The sequence below is a fragment of the Equus caballus genome, chromosome 16 (genome assembly GCF_041296265.1).
Source record: "Equus caballus isolate H_3958 breed thoroughbred chromosome 16, TB-T2T, whole genome shotgun sequence".
Lineage (NCBI taxonomy): Eukaryota > Metazoa > Chordata > Mammalia > Perissodactyla > Equidae > Equus > Equus caballus.
Window position 1 is genome coordinate 72,202,548 of NC_091699.1, and position 12,511 is coordinate 72,215,058.

The following is a 12,511-nucleotide window of genomic DNA, read 5'->3' on the forward strand; positions in this document are numbered from 1 at the left end:
CATGCCCAATCCCATCTTTGTTTTATGTCTTTTGCCAACTTTTTCGGCGTGTTATCAATTGGGGCCAATATTAAAGATCAAGCTTGAGTTTTACCTCATCCCTGCAGCTTTCCAGATTTGCCTGAAACCATCATAAGTTCATCTTTTACCAAACCCTTACATACATATGATAGGTTATTTGTCATTTACTTTATATTATCTTTATTTTTACTTATATTTTTGGATATATGCTTCATGTCCTTAAATAAGATCAATTGCTTTGAGGAGCAGGATTGTAGCTCAAACACCACAGTTCAGTGCCTTGTTATATAGGATCTCTACTTCTTTTTTGCCCTTTGGTCAGTGATGTTAATAGTTATAACAACTTAACTTCCAATGAAGAAGGTTCCAAACTAGGTGGTCTGGGGTAACCAAACTTATGATGTGGTGTCGATCAACTTCTGGAGACAATGTTTACATAGAAGTAAAGCAAGAGCTCAGTCAGCCTTATAAAAACACAGATAAAAATTTGAGTAAGTTCCTGAAGGGCTTTGGGGGACAAAAAGGAAGAAGACAGCGAGGCATGGGAGGGAGATCATCTGAGTGCCTTCAGAAAGGAAGCTTGTGAAGCTTCCCATTAAAAGGGAATCAGGACTATCAATCAATCAGGGCCAATGTACTAATAAAAGCTGCCTATAAGAGCAGCCAGGGGTTTGATTAGCTTTCCCTGAACCACTCTTTGCCTAAACTCCCTTCTTGACTCTGGTACTTGGCTTCCGTATTGGCCTCCTGACCGACTCCACCCACAAAATTTCTAATCTGACTTTTGCTTAACAGCTGATCTGGTTCCTGGCTGGCCTTTCCTCAGAGCTTTGGGATTCTCTCTATACCCTAAGATTGCTCTTGATGTCTCCTTTTTGTCAGGGTAATGCTGATACTTGTCTCCAGCCATAGCGAAGTGTGGTGCTTCCTAACTCATGGGAAATGTCTGATGTTAATGGTATGTTCCAGTCACTAACCCAATATACCATGTCCTGGGCGTGGATTTATGCTACATTCTGGGGTATGCTAAAACATTCAAGGAAATAATATTTATCTAACTTTTTCCATGACTCCAAAGAGCCTCATTCTACTTGGGGGATATTGATAACTGGGCAGATTATTGAAAAGCAATCTGATAAATATTGTAGTAGAATTATGCAAAGAATGTTTGGTAGCTCATTAGGGGAGCAAATGAATCAGACGTAAGCCCAGGAAGACTTCTTAGTAAACAAAATCTCTGAGCAGTTTTGGGTGCTGAATATAACCATCTAGACAAATGAAGGGGAATAGAGAAGGGCATTCCTGGTAGAATATAACTATATTCTCAGTAGGATCAGATGGAACGTCATTTAGAAGTAGAAAACTTTTGAGATATTTATTCACTCAGCAAATCTTTATTGTATGCCTCCTATTGTTTAGACGCTGTTTGAGTCACTGGATAAAGCATGCACATGGTAGATATGCCCCTTGCCTCATGTCTATCCTATTGAGAGTAAAGAAGGGATAAACTGTAACCAAGTAACCAATGAATGAATGAGACGAAGGATGTTTAAGTCCTTTCTCTGCGTGACAGAAAGGTGGAAGGGGTTCCAAATACTACTGGATAGGTTAAAATATGGAAACTCCTAGAATGTAAGCTCCATGTAGACAGAGATTTCTGTAATTTCATCAGTGTACCCTCAGCACCCATGACCCAGGTCATGGCATATGAGTAGCCAGTAAATTTTTATTTATTTATTTATTTATTATTTATTTATTTATTTTTTGCTGAGGAAGAGTAGCCTTGAGCCAACGTTTGTTGCCAATCTTCCTCTTTTTTTTGCTTGAGGAAGATTAGCCCTGAACTAACATCTGTGCCAGTCTTCCTCCACTTTATATACAGGTCAACACCACAGCATGGCTGATGAGTGGTGTAGGTCCGCACCTGGGAACTGCCCATGAACCCAGGCCACTGAAGTGGAGCATGCTGAACTTAACCACTCCACTATGGGGCCCGACCCCCAGTAACTATTTTTTGAGTAAGTAAACATGCCTAAGGCATAGCAGCTCTAAGGTAAGAATGCTAAGAGCGCTCTCCATGCTAGTTACTAAATATTGTAAAAGAGCTCCCATTAACTGACTATCAGAATAGATAGGACCACATATAGAAGGGATTTATTGAATGTCTCCAAAGTCAGGGAAATTCAGATAGGTAGAATTTTAGAACATTATACTATTTATGAATACTATATTATTCCTATCAGAATATTATCACTTCTTTTCTTTAGGCAATTAATTTTCCAGACTAAGGTTCCTAGGCATTTAATTTCAATGGAAACATCAAATGAGAATCTAGGAATAAAAATGATTTATGAGTTTGTAGTTATGTCTACACAATCTAAAAACTTCCTGATCAAAATACTGCACAGATCAGTTAAACTAGGCCTTTGTTCTCATATAGACAAATTACCTATTTCTCCACTTTTCAAACTGTGTTGACATTGGGTGGTGGTATATTAGATGGAGGCCAACTCAGGCTTAAAATAAATAGCCTTCCATCAAATATCATTCATATGTGAACAAATATTCATTCAACAGATTATTATGCTTTCAACAAATATTCAATCACCAAATACCCACATACTTGGCCTCTTGCTCTTATAATGCCTCAGGGCTCAGTGTTGACCCTCTTCTCCTTTTCCATCTATATTCCCTTGGAGATATCATCCGGTCTCATGGATTTAATTACAATCTATAAAATGATGACTTCCTAATTTAAATATGAAGCTCAAACATCTCCCTTGAATCACAGATCCACATACCAAACTGTTATGGAATATTTCCACTTGAATATATAATAAGAAACTCAAAATAAATACGCCCCCATTGACTATCACCTAACCCCCACCCAAACATGTTATTCCACAGTCGTCTTCATATCAGTTAGTGGAAATTCCATCCTTTCAATTGCTCACTCCCCAAATCTTAAGTAATCCATTACTCTTCTCTTCTCTTTCATGGCCTATCCAACCCATCAGGAAATCCTATTGACCCATTTTGACAGATGTATAGACTCTGACCACTTTTTGCCACCTCTCCTGCTCCTATCCTGGTCCAAGCCATCATCTCTTTGCTAGATACGAAGTCTTCCTAAATGGTCACCTTGCCTCTTCTCTTGCTCCCTTTTATCCATTCTCCATGCATCAGCCATAGCTAACCCATTAAAATATGTCAAATCATGTTTTTCCAAAGGCATCCTACATAAGTCAGAATAAAAATCAAAGTCCTTATAATATGACCTACAAAGTCCTACTGAATTAGGCTCCATGTGACCTATTCGACTTCAACTCTTAATATGCTCTTCAGAACCTACTCAGCTCCAGCTCCTTGGCTTTTTTGCTCTTCTCAGTTTCCCCTCAGGAATGTCCCCTATTGTCCTTTGCACTTTCTGCAGTATCTTTATCCAGTACGTAGAACGATGTATGGCGCAAAGTAGGCATTCAGAAGATATTGAATTTATTCAACGAATATTGAATGAATGAATAGATAAAAAATGAATTCATTCATTAAGTACCGATTTGTATTATGTCATGGAGATTAAAAAAAGAGCATCCTCTTTCATTTGAGAGACAGACAAGTCAAGGGAAATTCCCACACTATGTTTAAACGCTGGAATAGGAATCAGTCTAGTGTGTTCTGTGAAAAAAATAAGAGCAGCCCCTCATTCAGTCTTGAGGTTAGGAAAGTGTTCTCAGCAGAAAGAATACTTGAACAGAGACCGGAAGGTTGAATAGGAATTGTCAAGGTAAAGAGAGCTGGTAAGAGAGAATATAGCCTCTAGGGGAACTGTAGTCATGCAACAGGACTGGAGTGAAGAGTGTAAAGATAAAGCATTTACAAAGGGAGGAGTAATCAGGGGCCTGGTTGTGAAAAGCCTTATATACCCTGGTGGGTGAAACAGAGAGACAGTAAAGAGTATTGAGCAAGGTAGTGACTTGATCATATCTGTTTAAAAAAAGATAATAACGGATCTAATATGGAGAATGGACTGGACTCGGGCAAGCCTGGAGTCAGGAACATTGGATAAAATTTTATTGCTGCAATATGGGTAAGGGATGAAAGTGGACTAAACTAAGGCTCCGGGGAAGGCAGTGGAAGACACACTGGGCTGTGCTAACTCAGTGCTAAATTACTGCTGCGTTCGGCTGTGAGAACTTGAGAGGACCAGCAAGCGCACAGACTGTGGCCTGCAGTACCACCTGGCATCTGTATTGCATGGAATTTAAGAACAGCTGCTGCTAAGCATGGACAAATTCGATTTGTGCAAACACTTTGCATAAAACACCATCAACCTCAAAGAACTGACTGCAGGCACATAGAAAAGTATGATGTTTTACACACAATACGGTTGTACTCAGTATGTTCATGCATTCATTCACAAATATTTATTGAGAAGCAACAAATGTTAGATGCCCTTATAAGCACTGTGGGTACAGCAGTGAACAACAAACAGAAATTCCTGCCCTCAAGAAGATTACATTCCAGAGAAGAGAGATCAGAATAAACAGATGTTGGCAGTTGTGTGTCAGATGGTGATAACTGCTACAGAGAATAAAAAGGGAGGGATGGAGGCCAGGGAATGCCAGGAGGGGGACAAAGGCAATCTGAAGCTGTGAAAAGGGAAAGCAGGAATGACTACACTGACCAACCTTTGAGCCAGACCTGAAGGAGATGAGGCATTCAGCGGGTACCTATCTGGACATTCGAGCAGAGAGAAAATTCTCATCTTACCATAATGTTTTTGCTTCAAATATGTAACTGCTTTTAGAGCATTCTTTCTTTTAATAGGGAAAGGTATATTTCTATATGACAAGTAGTGACATGATTCCCTCTCAGAATCTCTCAGCTTCTCAGACCTTCTTGGAGATGGATAAAGGTCAGAGGTGTGAACTGTGTCTTTCCCTGGAAGCTGCTGGGTCTTCTCCTGGAGGTCATATGTGGGAGCATCTCTCAGGCACAGCTGGTATGTCCACAAACCATGTCTGGCCAACATCAGCTGTGCATTTCTTTGGGTGTTATTCTGTTTGAAAATAAAAATAGTTGCATTTTTTTCCCTTTATAAATATAATATATACAAATAAAGTAATTTTAGCAGAAACAATAAAAATGTAAAATTAAAATAAAAATCACTTGCTTTCCATCCAGAAATAAGCAGCGTTTGTATCTGAGGCCTTGACATTCCAGATATCCCTTAATTGAAGGAGGGTGGGGCATAGCTTTAAATACAGCAGACACCTTCCTTTTTTTGGTTGAACAGAATTCCATCGTATGGGTGTAACACTCAGTTGCTTCTAGATGCCATGCTCTTTAAGAGGCTACATGCTGTTCTTTCGGGCATAATCCTCTACAGACCAGGCAGAGGTTGGAATGTTCTCTTACCGAATATTCTCTGCCTATATATTCATGACCATATAGACATATTTTTTTTTTTGTGGAACATTCAGTGACATAATTTGATTGGGGAAGACCTTTACCTGAGCCATTATAATTGGGAAATTTATAATTTATGTCTTTGAATAAAGACATCTGCAGGGGACTTGAACACCAATTCAACATACAAATAGTAAGGCCACTGCTTTCCTGACCGCATCATTGAGAAAGTTGCTTAACATTTCTCAGCCGTAAGTTCTTGATTTGTGACATGGATAATGTCCACTTTTCTATCTCTGTTAGTGAGTAAGAAGAGGACATGAGTGAAAGGAGCTTGTTACTGCAAAATGCCATGCAAATTCAAGCGTGTTATTAATTATTAAGACAGTCCTTGAGCGTCTGAAATCTCCTGTTTTAACCTCAACTCTCAAGGTCTGCGTCTGCTAACTACAGGAACTCAAAAGGACCAAAAACTCTAACATTAAACTACAGTGCCCCCTAGCCCCTGTAGGAGGTCAAGACATCTGATGAGCCTCATGAATAAGCTGCATCACAGATGGTTCTTTTGCCTGAGGGAAGGGCCATTAATTGTACTTTTGGATGATTTCCATCTGTCCAAAAGGAAAAACACTTGCGTGTTTTCTTCAGGATTTTCCTGTAACATTCTTTTTATTTTTAATTTAAAAAAGGAGGAAAAAAGTAAATATTCTTTACTGTTTAAACTCTTCCTCCAAGTTGCTTTAAATGAAGAATATTTCTCCAAGAACGTCACTAGATTCATCCTAAGACTCACAGAAATAGTTTTGATTTATATATGATTACCTAGTCGCATTCATTAAATTCTTTATAATCCATTGCGAGAGAGGATATTGGTCACCGTACTTTTTCACAGATAAGAAATGGGGGGTTAAGCATTTTTGCAAGATTGCATGGCAAGCTGATATTATGAGCTTCAGCTCCCCCGCCCCCAGTTCCAATATGCGTTAAATCCACCAACAGATATAGAATTGTGCAAGGAAAGCCCACTGAATATTTTAATATCAGCGTGTAGAAATATTTGCTACCATGGCTTATAAAAACCCGTATTAAAAATATATCAATTGCTTCCTTCCATAGGCTGCAGTTCTGTCTTTATCTTCAGTTCTTAATTTCATAGATTTTTCTAGAAATTTTTAAGTCTGAATGGTCCAGTAGGTAAGTTGGGTCCCAAAGTGCTAAGTCTTTAGGGAACGGAACTTGCTCTGTGGGTTTATTTTCCATGCTGAGCATTTAAGTATTAATCAGCACAGCTTTCAGGGGTTTCTTCCTAACATCCTTTTCTATGTAAGATAAGGACTGCAATTCATTAGGCTATTGGAGGAGCCAGAGGCTTGGCTAAGCTTTGCCTTTCTTGACTGTTCATCTCAAATTTAATGGGCGTGTGAGCATGCGTATGTGTGTGTGTGTGTGTGTATCTATATTATACTGGTGACCAAAGTCATGACACAATCTTGGTTGTGTTTCAGGCTAAAATCTCTCTCCCCTTCAGGCGTCAAAGATCAGTTCAGCTTCAGTGTCCCTTCTACTACCTACTAAGGGAGACAGCAAATGTGATCTCGTAAAACTGGGAGGTGATTTTTATCACCAGTTATTTTTCTTTACATTTCTCAATCAACCTAGCTCAGAAAATACTCAAAAAATAAAAATAACTGTCCACCAACTACTGAGTTTCTGTGATCTGATCACTTTTAAGTGAAATCCTCTACTACCCTAGCAATGGTCCCTTGAATCTTTTATTCCTTTTAGGTATAAACATCACAAACAACAAACCCTAAAGCCCACAGCAAAGAGAATGCAGGCACAGAGCGCCAATCCTTTTCCCACTGCCTTTTTAACTTGGAAGAGGAGGCTAAATTTTGGCGAGGAGAACGACATTCACCGGAGGGGCGGGATAAAAGTGTGTCTAATTACACGTTAATGGCAGAACTCGCCTTAACCACGTCCCCTCCCGCACCTTGGTGAATTTCCCCTGTGCGAGTCTATGTGGATCCAGACACCCTTCTCTCTTTAAGAGAGCCTCTCGCGCCCCTCACTCCGCCCCCTCCCAGGTCTCCGGGTTCGTCAAAGCTTCCCGAGAACCATGGTTGGTCCAGGCAGGCAATCGGAGCACCTCATGGAGCCGCTGCTAACCGGGGGTGGGGTAGGGTGGGGTGGGGGTGTCTGTTTGTAGTACTCTCAGTCCTGATGTCACAGGCGCGGCAAGGACATCGCAAGGAGGAGTCGGATTACAGTAAGGATGGGCAGTGCAGCAGGCAGCCCGAGCGCACGCTCCTGCCGCCGGGGATCGTAGCCCGGGAAAGGCAGCCTGCAAGGCGCTCATCCCGCGGGGGAGGCACGCTCGGCGCTCGCTGCTCTCCACGCCGGGGACATTTCCACCGAATGTAGCATGAAACGGCTCTGCTCTGCGTGTCAGCCTTGGGTGCGAGCTGATGCTGAAGACGCCGCGGTGGGGTTCCAGCTGTCTGATTAATGAGAAACATAATGTATTTTGGTGAGTGTTAACTCTGATGATGTAATTCTGGGGGTGCCCAGCTCTTCATCAGTGCAGACAAGCCCTTTACAAAATCTTTAAGCCGCGAGAATATATGACATTAAACCCACCTCCAGTTGGCTACTGGAGGACCAAGCTGGTGGAGCCTTCGAAGCTTGCTTTGTGCCACAGTTGGGGCTATTTATTAGTCATGGATGAGTTTAAGTTGGAAAAGAAAAGAGACAGGGGTGGGGGTGGATAAACTTTGCCTTGATTCGTCTGCATGAAGTTGGCTTTTTTAGCTAGGTGAAGAAGGAGATATGATGCGTGGGAAGTAATGGGCTAACTTAATGGAATGTGAAAGAAAGTTCCTATACTACTGATGCTGTGAAAGCTTAGTCAATGTCAATGTTTTATTAAGCATTTTGGTTTTTCCCGAATTCTGAGGCGGAATGGGAAAACATTCTTTGGTGTGCAGTAGTTAAGCAGCTGAGCACACTCCATACCATCCCAGTTTCCCATCTAGCAGCAGCCTAGCACAAAATGCATATTATTTTAAACCCTTAGAGGTCCCGGAGCTGTTCAATATTTGTGCAGTTTATTGTGTGCCACGGTGGAAACCTCCCTAAGGTTTTCAGCTGAGCTGCGTGCATTTCCAGAAAACATGCTGAGGCTCAGATCTGGGCTATCAGTGGAGCGCTGCGAGCCGGCTGGGAGCTGTACATTTGCAGGGTAACGCTGCAACTTACTGCTAGGAGAGAGGGCAAAACCCCTTCAGTAAATAGGAAGCAGCCAAGGATTAGGACTGAATATCCTTTCCTCCTCCCTGAAGTTATGCTTTCCTTCTGTAAGTTCATCCCGCGTCGTCATCTAAGGGCATCTATCTGATACTAAAACGTTTGTGAGAGCAACTGGCGAGCGGCGTGGGAAGGATTCCAAGATGCAAATGCTCTGGGTGATTTCTTGGTTTGCTTTAAATCTGAAGTCTAGAGTCATTTTTCAGACTAGCGATTCATTTAGATAAACTTGCAGTGGGCAGTATTAGCTTCTTGGGTATTTACTTCTGTGTGTACTATTTGCTTTGTTTTGTTTTCTTGAGCCTTTGAAACATTTGCGAAAGTGTGGAAGGAGCCCAAGTTGCAAATCCGAACGCCTGTAGTTGTCTTGACAGCAGTTTTGATTTCCCTATAATGTGTGTCATATTGGAAAAGAAGTCTTAAATACTGAAATTGATTGGGAAGAACGGTTCTCATTTCCTAGCCAAATTTAAACAGAATCCGGAGTTAACACCTCTTTCCAGGGCATAGTAATGGAGGTGGTAGTCTTGTTTGTTGGCAATTAATAAAATAGCAAGTATTTATTGTGAATATATTTTTGATAAATGGAAAAGCTGGTAAAGATAATATGTCTTTTGGGCAAAATAAAATTCCTGCTTCTGTAATGATATATGAGAAATGGCAAGTAGATTATAATTGTAGTTTAAGTTTTCGGCCTCTTGCAACAATTCCCTATGTGATTGTGGTGGGGGAGCAGCGTTACCCAGAGTCGTGGTATAGTCTAAAAGTACTGGTCAGAGGCCATCCATGCTGTACTGGATTATCATGTGGCTATTGGAGGAATTGTTCGCTAGGCTTGCTCACGTTATTAACTGTATGCTCATCCAGCCGTCTGGGAAAACAGAGTGACCCACAGGACAATTAGTTTCACTGTGTAATGCAAGTTTTAATAGTACAAAATGGAATGTGATGTCCTCTTCAGATGAAGCTATACTCTTTGAAAGACAAGGCTAAAGTTGCCCTCTCTGTCGTGAGCGTGGTTCAATCTTACCGTGATTCCAGCATCAGATGTGTTTTTATGTTCACGAAGGAAATCGTGTGTATTCAGGAACGCCGTTTCTTTCAGGTTATGTTATGTGGCCCCTCACTCAAGCTGTTAGACACCCAGAACTCTGGGCTCCCACCTGTCTCTAATGAAATGCATGGTACAAGAGCTAGGGCAAGAAGAATTGAGCAATACAACCCGGGCATGTTAAGATTCTATAGCATTCTAATGTTTGCAAATCCCTAAGACTATGTATGTATGTAAGTATATTTATGAGTGCGTATATTTATGTGTGTGTGTGTGCATGCGTGTGTGTGTGTGTCCAAAATTTTAGCTATTTCAGGTGATTTTTCAAACCAGTGCTTTCACTTTGCAATTTGGTTGCCCGTTACTTTCTCCGTTTTGGAACTGCAAATGGTTTATGAAGTCAGGGAGAACAGGGACAAAGGGAAAGCAGGGCTGCATTCTTGGGCTCTTCTGGTGATTTGTGGGAATGGGGTAGAAGTGTCAGAAGTCTTTTATTTGCATCCCCAGCGGGGAGTGATGGAGAGCATGGTGATGCTGTAACACTGGGTGAATTGATATGCAAGCGGCATATTTACTCCCTTATAAATAATCTAATTTGTCAGTGTTGCACACACACCTCCCTGTCAAATATAACTGAGGAATCAAGGCTCAGCCTCTCTGCTTCTCTGTATGCCTCCTTCCCCTTAGGGACTGGACAATTGGACCATGTCCTTGCTCAGTTGGAGTCAGTTGTGTGCGTGCAAGTTGGTGGAATATGTAATATTTCCAGTTCTCAAGCATAGCTCATGTTTTGAGTGTGCTGTCTCAGACTTACAAGACTAATGGACCCTTTTAATGACTTAAGCCTCACTCTTATCTCCTATTGAAATTTTAGTGCAGTGTTTTCAATAATTGTTCATTTGCACTTACTGCGCAGTGATTTAAGAGTTTGCTGTTCAGTCACCGTGGATACTTTTGTTACTTCTTCTATCGATCCTGCATTCATTACTTGGAGTTAAAAATAAGGTTCACGTGGGAGAGAGAAGCAAGGAAAATCCCGGTCAGCAACCTGATTGGGATTTACTGTAAAAGCAAGGGAAATAATAAATACTTAGGAAGTTACCCTCTCCACCCCATAAATATTTTACATAGTTCAAAATTACATTTGCCAAGGATGAGTAGCCGTTAATAATTTATCCAGAAATAAAAGCAAGGCAGCTTGGAGATTTCGCCCCAGATTAAGGAAGAGAGGCAGTGGGTGGTTGTCAGTACAACAGCCCTGAGCTGCCATCTTACAGTTTGGTGAAGAGGAGTGTGCTGGTGGGAAGGGCAGGCTCTTTGCTTGAGTGCCTCCCAGCTATTTCTCAGAGCCTGGCAGAAGGTTGTAACCATGTACTGTCTCCAGCTCTAAGCACCGTATGTCTGAATCATCTTCCCCTTTCCATCTGGCCCAACACATTTCTCTACTGCTGGAATGGTGAACTGTTGCCAGTGTCATGTCAACCTCACAAACTGTCCATGCTTGGCCAGAGAGGTGCCATGCCTCAACCCTTTGCCATCAGGAGAGAAAATGGGAGGCTGATGGCACTGAGGAGATTCTCTATGGCTGAAGATCAGGACGTTTTCAGGCCCGAGGAAACCAGATGGAGACTATGGTGAGCTTAGAGCCAAGGTGGGGCTGGGGCTTGCTCCATGAGAAGATTCCTGAAAAAAGAACTGATGCACCTTAAACAAATGAGCAGAACTTAGAGACAAATAGGAGGGCTCACTCTCAAGGCTGCTGTTAATGGCGTATTAATTAAACCTGGAGAAAAGGCGAGCAAAATTTACAAAGTGTGAATGAGCCATTCAGGTTCAGCTTAGGTTAATTGTGGATCAGCTGTCTTTCTGAAAATGCCTAAGAAAAATAGGAAAAATACTTAATGGAGTTCCTATCATAACAAGAAATACTTGATTGAGGAAGCTTTTAATATAACAGCTGGAAGAAAAAAACCTGGTAGGAAAATTCTAGGCCAGAAACCTATTCCCCTGCCTATAACAGACAGGTTTGTACATTGTCATAGGAGGGACTTTGTTTTTCCCCTGGGATGTTTAAAACATTCTCAAGTCAGCATTTACACTTTTGGTTGTGGCTGGACCATCAAGTTTCACCTCTAAAGCAGTATGTTAGAAAAACAGTTAGGCGGTGAGGTTATAAGGAAGGAAATGAGCAAAAAACAGCAGGCAGCAGAGAAAAACATTCCTCTTTTTTTATGTTTTCAGTGGAAACATTTAACTCGCCCTAATTAGTTTGCACTGAGTGATCTGTTATGGGGAATTAGGTCCACCAGAGTCTTTTAAACACGCTGGAGGTGTTTCTGTCTTCCTGCGGCTGACAGGGGGAGAGAATCATTCAGGAAGGAACTTGTAAATCCAGATCCCCCCTTTTTAAAGTTTGAAATCATTACCATTATGTTTTATTGCAAATGAATCGAAATGATGTTCCGTAAATTACTGCATAACTAGGATGGACACTGTGGCCGGTGAATACTCTTGGAAAGGATCATATGCAGGAAGCAGAAATCTGAGAGAACTTCAAAAACCGTAGATTTCTCCCTCAGGACCATCCTCTTTAAATTCATATGAAGTTTTTATTTGAAGGAACCAAATTTGATCAATATGCCAGTAACACGGATTCCTTATTGCACCCTTAAAGTTTGAGCTAAAAATTTGTATTTTTTTCCAAAGGACCTTCTTAGTTGCTGT

General features: G+C 41.3%; 1 protein-coding gene across 3 annotated transcripts in view; it reads left to right on the forward strand.

The window, feature by feature from the left end:
• The window catches only part of ZNF385D (zinc finger protein 385D), an 804,272-nt gene that overhangs the window by 516,571 nt on the left and 275,190 nt on the right, over positions 1–12,511 (forward strand). Inside the window, exon 1 of one of the 3 annotated variants that reach the window (XM_001494960.6) lies at positions 7,316–7,960. The exons of 1 other annotated variant lie outside the window; for it this stretch is intronic. In XM_001494960.6, the coding sequence (XP_001495010.2) occupies positions 7,939–7,960 (22 nt within the window). In that variant the 5' untranslated portion in view covers positions 7,316–7,938. Of the gene's footprint in view, positions 1–7,315; positions 7,961–8,537; positions 8,787–12,511 lie in introns of those variants that run through there. One more of the 3 variants, XM_023621277.2, reaches the window with a different exon arrangement.